The sequence below is a fragment of the Echinops telfairi genome, unplaced genomic scaffold (assembly GCF_000313985.2).
Source record: "Echinops telfairi isolate 266 unplaced genomic scaffold, ASM31398v2 ScPeMD7_3509;HRSCAF=4178, whole genome shotgun sequence".
Lineage (NCBI taxonomy): Eukaryota > Metazoa > Chordata > Mammalia > Afrosoricida > Tenrecidae > Echinops > Echinops telfairi.
Window position 1 is genome coordinate 14,390,535 of NW_022107407.1, and position 17,253 is coordinate 14,407,787.

General features: G+C 39.2%; 1 protein-coding gene across 1 annotated transcript in view; it reads right to left on the bottom strand.

Moving 5' to 3' along the window:
• The window catches only part of SNTG2 (syntrophin gamma 2), a 442,011-nt gene that overhangs the window by 310,637 nt on the left and 114,121 nt on the right, over positions 1 to 17,253 (bottom strand). Inside the window, exon 6 of the mRNA XM_030886702.2 lies at positions 14,052 to 14,139. Within this exon, the coding sequence (XP_030742562.1) occupies positions 14,052 to 14,139 (88 nt within the window). The remainder of the gene's footprint in view (positions 1 to 14,051; positions 14,140 to 17,253) is intronic.

Consider the following 17,253-nt stretch of genomic DNA (forward strand, 5'->3'; position numbering starts at 1 on the left):
TCCTGGGCTCTCATGTCCGCTGCCCCTCCCCCAACCATCAGTCCTATTGTTTTCTTCTCCATATTATTTATCCTGCCTATTTTATCTAGATAGACCTGCAGAGATAATAATATGCACAAAAAACAAGACAGAGAAAAACAAAGCAACAAAATAAAACAAAACAATAACAGCAGGAAAAAAAACAAGGACGGAAAAAAAGAAAAGCCTGTAAATAGTTCAAGGTTTGTTTGTTGGCCTTTAGTAGTGCTTTCTGGTCAAATCTTATGGGGTGCCACGCCCTGGCCCCAAAGTCTATTTTTGGTATTCCTTCGGGACTTCCTTGCTCTGCTCCCCTTGCTGTTCTGTTGCACGCCCTTAGTGTTTTGCCTCGGTGTGGTAGGGTCAGATCAGGCACAATTCCTGCACTGTGTCTCCAGTGGTAAGATTTTTAGAGGATTCGAATCTGGTGGTAAAATCCTAAATATTAGCCTCTCATAAGATTGGGCTTTCAAAAGTTTTGGAGAAATTCCATGATCTCCACAAGCATTTTTCTATGAACTTCTTGAAGCCTCCTCCAATTAATACACTGCCAAATAACGTGAAATCAGATTGACATACACTATGACTGTTATTGTTTGTAATTCTCCTAAAACTGACTCCTGATTCATGATAATCCCACGGGAAACAAAAGAAAATTCTTTCTGTCATTCACAGTTTTCACTGGCTGATATTTGGAAGCAGACTAACTGGCCTTTCTTCAAGGATCCTCTGAGTGGAATTGAACTTCTCTGTTTTTGACTACGAGCTGGCCATGTGAAACTCAGGGACTCCAAACAGCCATCAGATTGATGCATTTGGAATTCTACTTAAAATAAAGACTTTGAAACATTGGTAAAACATTGTCAAACTTACTTTTTTTTAAATTTTAAGACACATATAACAGAAGTGTGGAAGAAGAAAAATAACTGCTTAAGATCATTTTTAAAAAGATGCTCTTTCTGAGATTTAAAAGAAAAGTAAGAGTCAACATAGTATAGCTCTTCTTCATTGTTTATGTGTTAAAATGTTATGAGTAATATGATTAAACTTTTTCTCCATTTATATTTCTTTAACTTAAATTTTCTATTTAGTCCAAATTTTAAAATCTTTCCTTAACCTACTTACCATCAATGTCCAGTTTCAAATATGTTCAGTGGTGCCATTCATTGGTCTCAAATGACTTAGTATAATTGAGGGCAACATTATGAGGGGTATTTAAAATTATATTTAGAATATAGACTGTGTACTCACCATCATCTTATGTTTTATATGTGGTAGATATTTCTGCTTAAGTAAACAATTATTTCATGATTAGCTACACTATTAGAGGTTTTACTGCACCCACGTGGTCTTCAGAAGACGTGCCAGGTAATCTGTTTATGAAGATCACTGTCTGTAAACACTATGGAACAGTTCAATATGAGCCACCATGAGTCTTAATTGATTCAATGGAAACTAACAAAAACATTTGCACCTATTATTTGTTTTTTAATATGAGAAAAATATACAAAATATCTAATCTCTTCCCACCCATTTAAATCCTCAAATGCTAACAAATACATGGATACTGTATTAGTCTGGGTTGAGTAGAGAAACAAATCCATAGATATTCATATGTGGGTAAGAAAGAGCTTTATATAAAAGAACAATTGCTTATTGAGAAAACATCCCTTCCCAGTCCAGATCAAATCCATAAGTCTGATGATAGCCCATATGTATGATACCAATCTGTAAATTCCTCTTTAGACTCATGCAACACATGCAATGACACCAAATGCAGGAAGATCACAGGCCATTGGGTGGAAAGTCTTGTGGATCCAGTGGTAGTGGAAGCATCTCAATTCTTGCAGGGATCTCCACGTGGCTCCACCAGTTCCAGGACTCTAGAGTAACTACATGTGTCTTGTCAGCAGGAAGACAAAGCAGAAAATCTGTGTGTATCTAACCTCCATTGAACTATTTATCTCCATGGCACCACCAAATGAGGTCATCAAACTGCGACCTGATTGTCTGTCTAGACTCCACCCACCCCTTCATAATTTGACACCAGATTACGGAGCTACCACAGACCAACTCTTGTCAACTTGACATATTCACACATCGCTATAGCCACATATAATTTTCAAGGAAAGAAATGATAAAATCATATCTGTACCTACGAGGAGAAAACTAAAATGTGTGCAACTCAGTAAGTGCTAAAGCCTCATTTAAACATAATATTGTACAATTGAACAAAACAAAAATGTTCTATGCCTAACAATCCTTTAATCCTTTCAACACATTCCCCCACCCACGAAAGTTTGTAAGCCAGGTACTTCATGCCTTTATCCTCCCAATTTAGGGTATCCAATTTCTATACTGCCCACTTACATCAACCCAGTGCTCTTAGGAGACAATCATATTATTTGATGTGAAGAATCTCTATTCCATTTGGAACCTTGTTAGTCAGCATCCATAAGTAAAGTCAAATCAGGGCAGACCATCCATAATGTCTGCAGCAATATACACCACCAGTTCACAGGCTCAAATATCTTCTTTTCATCCGGTTGGGTTTTGGTCAATTCAATGTGAGCTCTTTCACTTAGCCTCACCAGGGTGCTCATTGGTTGTCTTGCCTTTATACCATGTTTCCTGTCACAAATTCTCAACATCCCTAGCCCACTTGGGCTTGGTCATGAACTTCAAACCGGTCAACCCACTCTTGTCTTTTCCTCCAGTCCCTGTGAACCTGGTTCATGGGTATCAATGACCAGACTCAACCCGTCTCTCTATTGCTGTATTTCTCCCACTTCCACTCAACAAGTGGATCCAGGTGGTCACTTAGCAAACATTTCAGCCTGCCCACAGGCTCTCTTTAATGTTCAGTCCTACAGAGGAGTTTCTTAATGGTTCCAGATTTTTCCAGCTTCTGACAAAAAACACTAGTTCAAAATTCAAAACTCCAAAGAGCTCCTTTTTTTCTTCAATCTGTCAACAGCCCCTTAGGCAAGTGTCTTCACCTTTGAATATCCTGAGCACTCAAGACACTGGGTGGGGTTTATCTTTTCAGCATTTTCTTTGCAGGGATGTCCTTACCCATTTAAAGATTAAAATTTTAAGTGCCAAAGGCAAGGCATATGATTCTTTATTTTCATCCTTCCCAATAATCATTCCTATCAATCATTATATCAAAAATAATAAGTAGAAGTAATCAGTATAAACAAAGTAGAATCAGATCCTAAGCTTAATTCTTAAAACAGTTAAATTCAATCCTTAGCTAATTTATCTTAATCCTTATCTAAACTATTCAATTGATTCAAAATATGGCCTTAGGCCTTTGACAGGAAGCCAGAACAAGGCTTTCTGTCAGACAATTTGACTTTCTCTCAGCTATTTTCTCTAAGCAGTATTGTCTCTGAGAAACTTAAGGGGAAAGTTTGTCCTCTGAGCTTAAAAAATACATTAATCATATTCATTTAAGCCATTTCACACAGGAATAACTGAAAGCAACAATCAAACAAAATATTCAAAACTTTAACTACCTATATTCTTTCCAGTAAAAAACCTACTAAACTTATCTGACCTCTGGCTAGCCAAAGAAGAAAAACTCCCATGAGGCAGAGGTCAAACAAGCATCCACTCTCCATCTTCACGATTTGTTTCTCTAGTACCCCACTCCCAAGGTACTATAATGTGTTAGTCTGGGTTGACAAGAGAAACAAATCCAGAGACACTCATATGTGGGTAAGAAAGAACTTTAAATAAAAGAACAATTGCATGTGTAGGAAACATCCCAGCCCAGTCCAGATCAAGTCCGTAAGTCTGATATGAACCTATATGTATGATACCAATCCAAAGTTTCCTCTTCAGACTCATGCAATCATGCAATGATACTGAATGGAGGGAGATCACAGGCAATTGCGTGGAAAGTCTTGTGGATCCAACAACAAGAGTAGTAGGAGGATTCAGAGGAGGGGGAAGAAGAGAATGGGAGGGGTAAAGGCAGCATCAGAAGAACAATAAAAGGAAAATAATAAGATAATGAAGAAGAAGAGAAAGAAGGTAGTCACGTCTTTGAGATAACCATTTACCCATCCTATCAATCTGGAGGTTTCTTGTGTCTAGATGAAGTCCTACAGTGTTTCAGTAATGATAGATGCATTCCCTGGGAGCTTGGACTTTGCTGTAAAGCTCTATACCAATTGACAGAGTAGGTCTTCAGTACATGAAGTAGAAGAATGATGGTAACAAAGCAATATTTGAAACAGCTGATACAATTATTCTACCACATGTCTGTGAATCCGTTGAACTATGATGGCTTGCATATTACTGTGATGCTGGAAGCTATATCACTGGTATCTCAAATATTAGCAGGGTCATTCAAGGTGAACATATATAAGAATAGCTTCTAAACTAATAACAGAATACAACAAACTAACAAGTTGTCCACTTCTGAAGGATTAGTCATGGAACACCTTAAGAATATCAGTGGAACATTGTTAGATATATTGCCCAAAGATGGAATAGGTTTTCTATTTTTGAGAGATTAGTAATTGGAAAAATTATGAGTAGCAGCAGAACACTGTCAGATATGATACCATAAAACTAGGCTATCAGATTGGAAGGTACTAGAAATACCACCAGGGAAAAGTTGTCTTTCTCAATGTTGACCATAATGACCTAGATGTAGTAAAGATCTAAGGAGCTTCTTTTGCTGATGGGACACAAACATCCTCAAACACAAGACATCCTTTACTAATGAGAATGTAGAATGCACAAAATGTGAATTTAGGAAAATTGGAAGTTGCCAAAAACAAAACAGAAGATAAAGACTCATATCCTAGACATTAGTGAGCTGAAGTTGACTGGTATTAGCATTTTGAATCAGATATTTTATGGTTGACTGTGGTTTACAATAACAAATTGCAGAGGAATAGTGACATGATCCTCATTAAAAATAACATTTCAAGTTTTATATTGAAGTACAGTGTTGTCTGTGACAAGGTATCTATATGCTTACAAGGAAATCCACTTAATACAACTATTATTCAAATTTACACACCAACCACTAATGCTAGTGATGAAGCAATTGAAGAATTCTACTAATACCTTCAGTTAAAAATTGTTCAAAAATGCAATCAAGATGCACTGATAATTATTGATGATTTAAATGCAAAAGTTGAAGAAGAAAAAATGAAGGAACAGGAGGTAGAAAATTTGTTGGACTGGATTGACTAGAGAAACAAATCCAGGGAAACATACATGTTTAACAAAGAGCTTTATATCAAAGAATGGTTGTAGACTAAGAAACCATCCCATTCCAGTCCAGAACAAGTCCATAAGTCAGATATTAGCCCCTAAGTCCAATACCAGTCCCAAAAAAACCCTCTTCAGACTCACAGACCCACATGAAATTATGCACAATGCAGGAAGATCACAGGCCATTGGTTGGAAATTCTTACAGATCCAAATGCAGTGGATGAATAATCCCCATGGCTCTGGCTGCCATCACCACTGCTAGAAGTGGTTTGTAAACAGAAAGGTGAAGCAGAGAGAGAGGAAGGAGGTTCCTGGAATTATCATGAGAAGGCCAGGCCCACAAGGAGGCATCATCAGTCTGTGACCTGATTGACAGGCTAGGCTCCACCCCTATACTTATCAAATTGACGTGAAATTATGTAACTACCACAAAAATGTAGCCTTCTTGACAGAAATTAAGTTAGATATAACATGACAGAATTTTGCAAGACTAATGAGTTCTTCATTCAAGTACCTTTTGTTAACAACATGAATGTGTATTGTAAACATGCACCATGCCAGATAGAATACAGTGAAATAAAATAGAATACATATTTGGGAAGAGATGATGAAGTTCAATATCAGCAGCGAAAATTAGACCAAAGCTGACTCATATGTAAGTTAAAGTCAAGAGTTAGCATATGATCAAGAACCAATGGTACTGAAGAAATAAGTCCATGCTGAACTTAAAGCGTTATGAATTACAAGGCTCCAGGAATTGACAGAATGCCATATGAAATGTTCAACAAGCTGACCAAGAACTAGAAGCACACATTTTTAAAGCCAAGAAATTTTCTAAGCCAAGACATTTACTGGGTGAGTTAGTTAATTGTGCCAGCCTGGCCGATAATCACATGTGGTGCTGGTTGAAAGGCGGAGGGATAAATGGGTGGTGAAGCCTCGCCTTTCTAGTTCTCGGGTCTCTTGTTTTGTGATGGTTGTATCGGGTGCAGCTGCCTCAGCAGTTCCCTGCTTCAGCTTGCAAGATTGACTTCCTACAAGACATCCCCAAGGAGAAGCCGCATGGATCTATCCCGATGCAGCCCTGGGTGCTGGAGCAGCCGTGTGGAGACCCTTGCCAGTGCTGAGATGTTTACACGTTCACTGACTCAGCTTTCCTCCTGCAGTCGGCATCATTGCCTCTGTTTTGTGAGGTGGAGGACTTTGTGGACTGGTGTTGGGTTAATGGTTTAATGTTGGACTTGTGGGCTTGGGCAGCATTGGGTTGGGATATTTTCGTGATGCACCTTTTCTTTACATAAAACTCTCTCTTATACGTGAGTCGCCGTGGATTTGTTTCTCCAAAGTACCCAGACTAATACACTGGGTCAACTGATTGGAAGAGATCCATATTGTTATCTGTTTCAAATATAGGTGATCTAACATAATACACATATATATTATTGTATATAATTATATAGATAAATTATATATAATTTATTATTATATATAATTACATATATAATTTGTTATATATGTATAGCACAAAATAATATAACAACTAATTAGTCCACATAGTACAGAGGGCTCAGTTAACTCACTTCCATGGAACAATTCGTATACTGGTAACCCTTCAACTCACGAGGACTGCTAGACTCAAAGTCAGGAAGCACACAACTGAGTCTTCCCTAGACAATGCAGGCAGTCTAGCCACAAGCAGCATACAGCAGGTCACCAACAGTCTACAGCTCAGGAGCTTAGCAAAACAGGCCTGAATGGGATATCAAACTCAAGCAATGCGAGCCAACAGGATCCACCAGCCTCAAGCTCAAGTGATGTATACACCAGCAGCATGGAGAAGCAGGTCTCAAAGGAACCTCGAGTTCTACCGACATGATCCACGGGTTGGCTGTCCCACAGGTAGTGTAGCTCACAACTGAGGCAGAGAACTGGCTAAAGCAGCTGTATGCTGGTGCTATCACCAGGGAGCAAGAGCGAGAGGGGTGCACCTTGCCGAGCCATTTACCTCTTTGCCCTCCAATCAAACTGCGAACTTGTTAATTCCACATGTGCCTATTAGCCAGGTTGGCACAATAAACCTACCTATCACAATGAAGAAATTATAAAATAATACAATTAAACTAAATGCATGTTAAATCATTCTAAAATGGTTGTAGTAGTGCTGTACATTGAAAAAGAGATTCCAAAAATACAAGCCTGATTCTGAACATGAGGAATAAGGGATATATATCATTGTTAATATTCAGATGGATCTTGGCTGAAAGCCAGAAAAATGTGTACCTGTATTTTATTGACCATGCAAAGCATTTGACTGCATGGATCATGACAAACTATGGATAACATTATGAAGAATGGGAATTCCAGAACACTTCATTGTGCTCATGTTAAACCAATAGGTGGAGCAAGAGTCAATCATAGGAACAGAATGAAGAAATACTGAGAAGTCTAAACTCAAGAAAGAAGAATGCCATGGATTGTGGTAGTTACATAATCTGGTGTCAACTAGAGACTATTAAGAGTGAAGAGGTGGAGTTTAGCTTGTTAATCAGGTCGCAGCTTGATGACCTCATTTGGCGCTAAGGAGATAAATAGCTCACTGGATGCTAGATGCACTCTCTCTCTGCTTTGACTCCCTGTGAGACATTCCACACCAGTTCTGAGATGCTTCCATCATCACTGGCCCCACAAGACTTTCCAGACACTGGCCTTCCTCCATTCTGCGTCATTGCATGTGTTATGTGAGTCTGAAGAAGAATTTACAGACTGGTATCGGACATGTTGAATAATATCAGACTTATGGATTTGATCTGGACTGGGCTGGGATGTTTTTAATATACAATTACTCCAAACCTATAATTATTTGCACCTAGGTCCGTTCCCCCCTTAATCTTAAATATATTTACATATGTACATGTCTGTATTTAGGCGTGTATGTATGCCCTTTGCCTCCTACTTCTTTCCTCTATTTCTTTACACTTTCCTCCTGTCCAATTACCATGATCAGCCTTCATTTTGGTTTCGGTAGTTCCTCGCAGTTGCCTTGCCCTTGTTCACTCCCTACCAGTCCTCCCATCCCCTCCCTACCATTGGTTTTGGACCATTTGTTGTTCTCTTGTCCCTAGGTTGGCCAATCCTCCTCCCTTCCCCTACCTCCCACACTCCCATGGTGGCAGGTGGACATTGGGCCTCATCATGCGCACTCCCCTAATACAAGAGCACCTTGCTCAGCTAAACGGTCATTTCATGATATCTACCCCTGACATGATTGCTGAAGACAGATATGTGCATAAGCAAATGTGGTGAAGAAAGCTGATGGTGGGCTCAAATAGAAAGTGAATGTATAGAATATGATGATGGCCATATATGTACAAATACACTTGATACAATTGATGTATGGAATGTTATAAGAGCTGTAAGAGCCCGCAATAAATTATTTTTTGGAAAAAAAAAAAAAGAAAGCTGATGGTGCCCGGCTATCAAAATATATAGCGTCTGGGGTCTTAAAGGCTTGAAGGTAAACAAGCGGCCATCTAGCCCAGAAGCAACAAAGCCCACATGGAAGCAGCACACCAACATGTGTGATCATGAAGGGCCGAAGGGACCAGGCTTCAAACACCAAAGGCGAGGGGGGAAATCATATCCTTGTCAATGAGGGTGGCGCGTGATGGGGACCTAATGCCCATCTCTAGACAACTGGACATACCTTGCAGAGGGGTAGTGGGGAGAGGAGTCACTTAGGGTTCAGTATAGCAATAATGAAACCCACAACTTTCCTCTAGTTCTTAAACGCTTCCTCCCCCCAAATACCATGACCCCAAGTCTGCCTTGCAAACCTGGTTAGACCAGAGGATGCACAGCGGTAGAGATGGGAATTGGAAATCTAGGGAATCTAGGACAGATGAACCTCTCAGGACCAGGGGTGACAGTGGCGATACCAGGAGGGAAGGGGGGTGTAGAAAGGGGGAATTGATCACAGGGAGCTACATATAACCTCCTCTCTGGGGAAATGGGCAGCAGAGGGGTAGGTGAAGGGAGATGCTTGGCAGTGTAATATAAGATATAATAATAATTTATAAATTATCAAGGGTTCATGGGAGAGGGGGGAGGGGGAAGGGAGGGGAAGGGGAAAAAAGGAAAATGAGCTGATTCTGGGAACCCAAGAGGAAAGTGAATTTTGGGAATGATGAAGGCAACAAATGTACAGATGTGCTTTACACAATTGATCTATGTATTGTGATTAATTGTATGAGCCCCAATAAATTGATTAAAAAAAAAAAAAAAAAAAAGGAAGTTATCTGCCAAAGAGTGATTGAAGGGAGACATCAGATGGTGTAAGATATGACAAAATAATAATAATTTATAAATTATCAAGGGTTCATGGGAGAGGGGGGAGGGGGAAGGGAGGGGAAGGGGAAAAAAGGAAAATGAGCTGATTCTGGGAACCCAAGAGGAAAGTGAATTTTGGGAATGATGAAGGCAACAAATGTACAGATGTGCTTTACACAATTGATCTATGTATTGTGATTAATTGTATGAGCCCCAATAAATTGATTAAAAATATATATATATACAATTACTCGTTATATGAAGCTTTTTTTTTTTACACATGGGTTTCTCTGGATTTGTTTCTCTACTCAACCCCGACTAACACATGGATGTATCCTCTCATTATACCCATGTCACCTGTCTGATGAGCAAATACTCTGAGAAGCTGGACAATATGAAGAAGACATTGGCAGGAGGCTTAGAAGAAGGCTAATTAACAATCTGCAATTTTCAGGTACCAGAATCTTGCTTGCTAAAAGTGAGGTAAACTGGAATCAATTGATGATGAAGATCAAGAACTGCAGCCTTCAGTATGAATTATAAGTCAATGTAAATTTTACCAGAATCCTCACAACCAGACCAAAAGATAGTATGGCAGATGAAGAAAACATCAATGTTATCAATGATTTCATTTTTACTGACTGGGTTCACAGGCATTGATCGTAAGAGTAGTTAGTAGTCATGGATCAGAAAAAGTATTGTCCTGAACAAATTTGCTGCAAAAGACCTGTCTAATGTCTTGAAGAGTTAGCGACATCACTTTGAAGACTAAGGTGCATTTGTCTCAAATCATAATATTTATAATTACCTCAGAAACATGTGAAAGTTGAACAATGAACAAGGAAGAATGAAAAAGAATGGATAAATTTTAAATCAGTTTTATTAGAACTTTATCCACATATCATACAATTCAATAATTCATACATATCAAGAAGAGTTATACAATCCTTTTTTTAGTTTTAATTTTTTTAATTAATTGTTTCATTAGGGGCTCATACAACTCTCATCAAAATCCATACATACATCAATTGTGTAAAGCACATTTGTACATTCTTTGCCCTCATCATTCTCAAAACATCTGCTCTCTACCCAAGCCCCTGGCATCAGCTCCTCATTTACCCACCCTCCCCACACCCCTCGCCCTCATGAACCCGTGATAATTTACAAATTATTATTTTGTCATATCTTGCACAGTCCAGTGTCTCCCTTCACCCACTTTTCTATTGTCTGTCCCCCAGGGAGGAGGCTATAAGTAGATCCTTGTAATTGGTTCCCCCTTTCCAACCCACCCTCCTCCCACCCTCCTAGTATGGACACTCACACCACCGTTCCTGAAGGGGTCATCCACCCTGGTTTCCCTGTGTTTCCAGTTCCTATCTCTACCAGTGTACATCCTCTGGTCTAGCCAGATTTGTAACGTAGAATTGGGATCATGATAGTGGGTGGGGAGGAAGCTTTTAGGAACTAGAGGAAAGTTGTATTTTTCATCGTTGCTACATTGCACCCTGACTGGCTCATCTCCTCCCCAAGACCCATCTGTAAAGGGATGTCCAGTGGCCTACAAATGGGCTTTGGGTCCCCACTCCACACTCCCCATCTCATTCACAATGATATGATTTTTTGTTCTGATAATGCCTGATACCTGATCCCTTCAACACTTCATGATCACACATGCTGGTGTACTTCTTCCATGTGGGCTTGGTTGCTTCTGTGCTAGACGGCCACTTGTTTACCTTCAAGCTTTAAAGACCTCAGACGCTATATCTTTTGATAGCCGGGCACCATCAGCTTTCTTCACCACATTTGCTTATGCACCTGCTTTGTCTTCAGCGATTGTGTTGGGAAGGTGAGCATCATAGAATGCCAATAGAACAAAGTATTCTTGGAATGAGGGAGTACTTGAGTGGAGGCCCAATTTCCATCTGCTACCTTAATACTAAACCTATTAATATATGCACGTAGATCTATTTACCCATCCTCATATATAAATATATTTACATATGTACATGCCTTTATTTAGACCTATATAAATGCCCTTTGCCGTCTAGCTCATTCCTCTATTTCCTTTGGCTTTCCTCTTGTCCCACTACCATGTTCAGCCTTCATTTGGGTTTCAGTAATTCCTCTTGGTTACATAACCCTTGATCACGCACTACCAGGCCTCCTACACCCTCCTCACCACCGATTTGGATCACTTGTTGTTCCCTTGTCCCTGGGTTTGTTAACACCACTATCTTTCCCTTCACCTCCCCCTCTCCCATGTCCCCCGGAACTGTCGGTCCCGTTGTTTTCTACTCCAGATTGTTCATCCAGCCTATTTTATTTAGAAAGACCTTCAGATATAATAACATGCACAAAAGCAAAACAAAGCAAAACCAACCAACAATATACAACAAAACAATGACAAAAAAACAAAAAAAACATAACAAAAAAGAAAAGCTTGTAGTTAGTTTGTGGATTGTTTGTTGGCCTTTAGGAGTGTTTTCCAGTCTAGTCTGTAGGGGCACCAAGCCCTGGCCCCAAAGTCCACCTTCGTCATTCCCTGGGGCCCTTGCAACTCCAATCCCTTGCTGTTCTGTTGTACCCCCTTAGTGTTTTGCCTCGGTGTGGTGGGATCAGATCGGGCGCAATTCCCACACTGTGTCTAGTGTTGTCCCCTGTAGGGCTATGGCTCAGTGAGGGACATCATGCCTCATAGTGGGGCCAGCCATGTGGTCCTCTCTGTGGACTGGATGCACTGAGCAGGAACATCGTCCTCAAGGCCTGGTGGGCCAGGATGTGCTCCACTCTCTTCTCCTCCCCCTTCATCTGCTCCCGTGTGCTCTGATCAGATATATCCTTCTAGAGTTGTACAATCCTTACCACAATCTATTTACAACATTTTTTTCCTCCATACTCATTGTTTTCATGTAATTTTTTTTCAAAAATATATACAACAAAACATTCGAGGGAACCAATTATATGTGACCTCCTCCCTGGGGAACGGACAACAGAAAAGTGATTAAAGGGAGATGTCAGACAGGGCAGGACATGACAAAATAAACAATTTATAAATTATCAAGGGCTCATGAGGGAGGGGGGAGAGGGGGAAATGAGGACCTGATGCGGGGGGCTTAAGTGGAGAGCAAATGTTTTGAGAATGATGAGGGCAATGAATGTACAAATGTGATTTACAAAATTGATGTATGTATGGATTTTGATAAGAGGTGTATGAGCCCCTAATAAAATGATTTTTTTAAAAAAGAAAGAGTTCTATATCTAGAATCTCAGCTGATACCAAGGGCTCAAATTGAAAGTAAATGTTTTGAAAATGATGATGGAACATATGTACAAATATGCTTGATACAATTGATGTATGGATTGATCTAAGAGCTGTAAGAGTCTCCAATAAAATGATCTTTGGGGAAAAACCCAAAAAGCATTCAACCAAAAAAGATATCTTTGAACCATGGTGTTGATGAAGAATACTGAATATACAAGTACTGTTAGTGATGGAAGAAGAAAGAAGCCGTCTGTCTTGGCAGAAGTACAGCTATCAGAGTTCCTCTTATGTACATGGACATGCTTTTGGGAGAGACCAGTCCTTGGAAAAGCACATCTTGGCTGGTATGGAAAAGTGAGTAAAAGGAGGAAGCGATTCCAGGAGATTGGTCGACACAGAGGCTGCCACAATAGGCTGAAACCTGGCATGAATTTTGAGAATGGCAGTGGACTTGGCAGTGTTTCCTCTTACGCTGTGCATTGGGTCACTGTGACTTGGAACAATGGCAACGCAGTTTTTAAAATCATAATAAAGTTTTTAAAGAAAAATTTCATAGAATTGGATTTGCTTTACAATTTTGAAACTGGATCATTACTCCAGTACAAAAAATAATTTCAAAACTCTGAAATAAAATATGGGAGGTAATTCGTAGTAAAGAGTTCATTTGGTGTATAATTTAAAAAATTTCTCTTGGATGATATAAATAAAACTTTGTTTTTATGTATATGTGCAACAGTATATATAAGTACATTTAAAAATCACAAATAATTCACCTTAATGAGTAAGAATATAATCAGCTGTTCAACAAGGGTCAGCCTGCTTTTACTTCCACATAAAAAGTCTGTTTATATACTGATGTGTAGAATGCCTTTCCTCTTGCTGCCATGGAGCACTGCCCACTCATACTTATCCTTTTGGACAGGTTAGAACTTCCCCTGTGGGTGTCTGAGACGGGAAGTCTTTACAGGAGCCGAAAACCTAATCGTTCTCCAGCAGAGTAGCTTGTTGTTTAGAAGTAACTGCTGAATTTGCAGTTAGTAACCCAATGTGTAACTACTAGGGCTCTTAAGGGTAGAAAGCTTTAGGAATATGTGGCTCTAAGGTATCAATCTGTATCGCATGGTCTTGCCAGTATCATGTCATTTGTCAAAAAAGGTGCAAAGAAAGGAAATTCTGATAAATTTCAATCTCTCTCAGTTCTTCTTACCTAATGGCAGCTTGAGAAATGTTGGTGCGTCCCTGAGATACTGAACAGTGATGGTAACTTCATCGCCGGCGTTCCTCAAAAGATGCACCTGGTAATGAGACAAAATAATGCTTCTTCACCATCATGAAAGACCAGACACACTCTTAAAAAGAAATAGCATTAAATACCCCAAGTGTTTCTCAAGAGCATAGTTTGCATGATTACCTTTGAAATACCGAGCAGTTTGTAATCTTAAACTGAATAATAGCAGTGTGACCATGTACTCTCAATAGTATAGACTACCTTTACTTAATCTACATAAATATCTGTATACCCTATCAGAATTGCGATACACTTAAAGTTAAGACCAGGTTGTCTGCATATGGTATGAATGTAACGCATCAGAAAATAAAACCATGTGATAAATCAATTTTTAATAAACAAATAGGTATTTGTTTATTATTGGAAAACAACATGCCACCTGCTAACAGTGACCAAACAGACCACATATAATACACACAAAGGTAAAATATCATTTCAATTCTCAAATAATTAATGGAGATTACCTCAACATACTTCGCTGTATGTATGTATGAATATTTTCCAGTTTTTTTTAACATTCACTATCTCACTGTCTGTCTGTCTCGAATATTTTCCACAGTCACAAAGTTACTCCCGAGAACGTGTTCAAGTGCTGCAGACCCCTTATCCCTAACAGCTCCTCTCAGCCTCCCCACCCCGTTCCCAATAAACCATTGCATCAGTTATTGTCTCTACGTATCCACTCCTTCTGCCCTTGTGAAATTTACATAATTTCCTGGCAATTTGAGTGAAGGGGTGGAGTCTAGCCTGTCAATCAGGTCACAGCCAATGAGGTCTCTGTGTGGGCATGGTCTTCTTCTGAAGATTCTGGGAACTCCTATCTTCTTCCCAGGAGGCGGAAAACATGCTCTCTCCACTATATCCTGTTGACAAGCCACATGGAGCTATGCTGATGGAGTAAGAACCCTGGAGCTAGAGGAGCCACATGGAGATCCACACCAGCACTGAGAAGCTTCCACCACCACTGGATCCACAAGACTTTCCACGCACTTGCCTGTGATCTTCCTACATTTGACATCATTGTATGTGTTGTGTGAGTCTGAAGAGAAATATATTGACTGGTATTGGACATATGGGCTAATATTGAACTTATGGACTTGATCTGGATTGGGCTGGGATGTTTTCTTAATATACAATTACTCTTTGACATAAAGCTCTCTTTTACATACATATGAGTGTCTCTGTATTTGTTTCTCTAGTCAACTCAGACTAACAGAGCTTTAACAGAAATAATAAAAAACAAAAGCAAAGCAGAAAGAAGAAAATAATAATAATATAAAATTAAAATAAAGAGTAAGAAAGAAAAGACTACAAACAAAATTTACAAGCCAGGGAAGAAATGTATGCCATGGAATTAGTGAGAAATATTTTAGCCAAGAGCTGTGGTTCTCAACCTCAACGACCCCATTGGGTGTCAAATGACCCTTTCACAGGGGTCGCCTAAGACCATCAGAAAACACATAAATATTTCACAACATAAAATTACATATTGTTTTGTGATTAATCACTATGCTTTGATTATATTTAATCATGTTCAATTTGTAACAATGAAAATACATCCTGCATATCAGATATTTACATTCCAATTCATAACAGTAGCAAAATTATAGTTATGAAGTAGCAATGAAAATAATTTTATGGTTGGGGTCACCACAGTATGAGGAACTATATTAAAGGGCTGAGGCCTTAGGAAGGTTGAGCACCACTGGCGTAGAGCAAATTTAGGTTAGTCGAGGGACCAAGCAATGTATTATACTGCAGTTCGATGCATTACAATCAAGTTTACAATAATTACCGTGTGAAAGTAAAGCTCGAGTCTCTTAGAGGCATCCTTGTTCATTTGTGATAGAGAATCATTGAACATTTCCCTGAAGCATAAGGACCTTCTGTTTATAGTGTCATTAGCCCATGGTATTAATTTTAAAATACTAGTGAGTGAGGAAGATTGTATAAGTGTAGGCTAACTACATATCAGAAAACATAGATTATTCACTTGTGCAGAATAAATCCTTATGTGACTGGATGCTGCTAGCACAAACAATATGAGTTGGTGGTCAGGCAAAACTTACAATAATATTCACTGACAATATCAGTCTATGGGAATAATACAGCCAACAGGGCAGGGACGTATTAAGTAAATGTTAGTCCATGGACTAACAGTTCAATACTCTTGGTATAGGTGTTTTGTGCTTCTTCACACATCATGCAGTTTCAGTCTTCAGGTTACAGGTGTGTCTGAGCCAGAGCTTAGTTCATCTAATGTGGTTTTCCCCATCACATCCCTCTGGTATGGCCTTTCGGGAATGTTGTGCGCCTTGAAGGATCGGGGTACAAGGATCCAGTGTTCTATGACACATGGCCTGGTTCCCCAGGGAGGGTACAGAAACTTGAACTAACGTGGCTTATTCGGAACATATTTCCAGGGTCCATCAAAGTATTACTAGTCATTTTTCCCTGCTAGGAACTTGGTCCTCCCTGTTTTTCTTTTTTTTTTTTTTTTACACTAACAGGAATGCACTTGTCTCCCCCAGGTGTGCATGCTCCCTTTCTGTTTAACGGCTTACTAATCTCTAATAATTTACTGTGGTAAGGATATTTACCATTTTAAATAAACTTGTTTTAACTACTACAAAATGTATATATTATGATGTTTCAATTAATTATAATTCACTCCAATTTCACTCTTTGCGATACTCAATGTTTAATTTCATAGTTCACCAAAATTGTTTGGCCCTTTTGAGAACAAAATTACTTAAAAGCCCCCTGGTAATTTAACCCTTTTGTACTGAATCCCACAATCCAGATAAAGTGCAGTCACTTGCTCTTGCAGCCCCTCTGGATCATCCCAGCACTCCCAAGGAATGTTATTGCCCCTTTGGGGACAACACTGAGTTAAATGATAAGAGTAATGTTTAGCTTTGACCTTCTCCCTATTACAACCTGTCAACAATTTGAAGACTCAAATTCTTTCCATCCTTGTGCTCTTCTGTAACTTCTCAAATTCATTATTGGATGCCTGGGCTGTTGAAACTGTGAACAGCTTTCTCAAAGCACTGGTTAGAATTTGAAGGATCACAGGTGAGATAAAAAATAAATAAATAAATAAATAAATATATATATA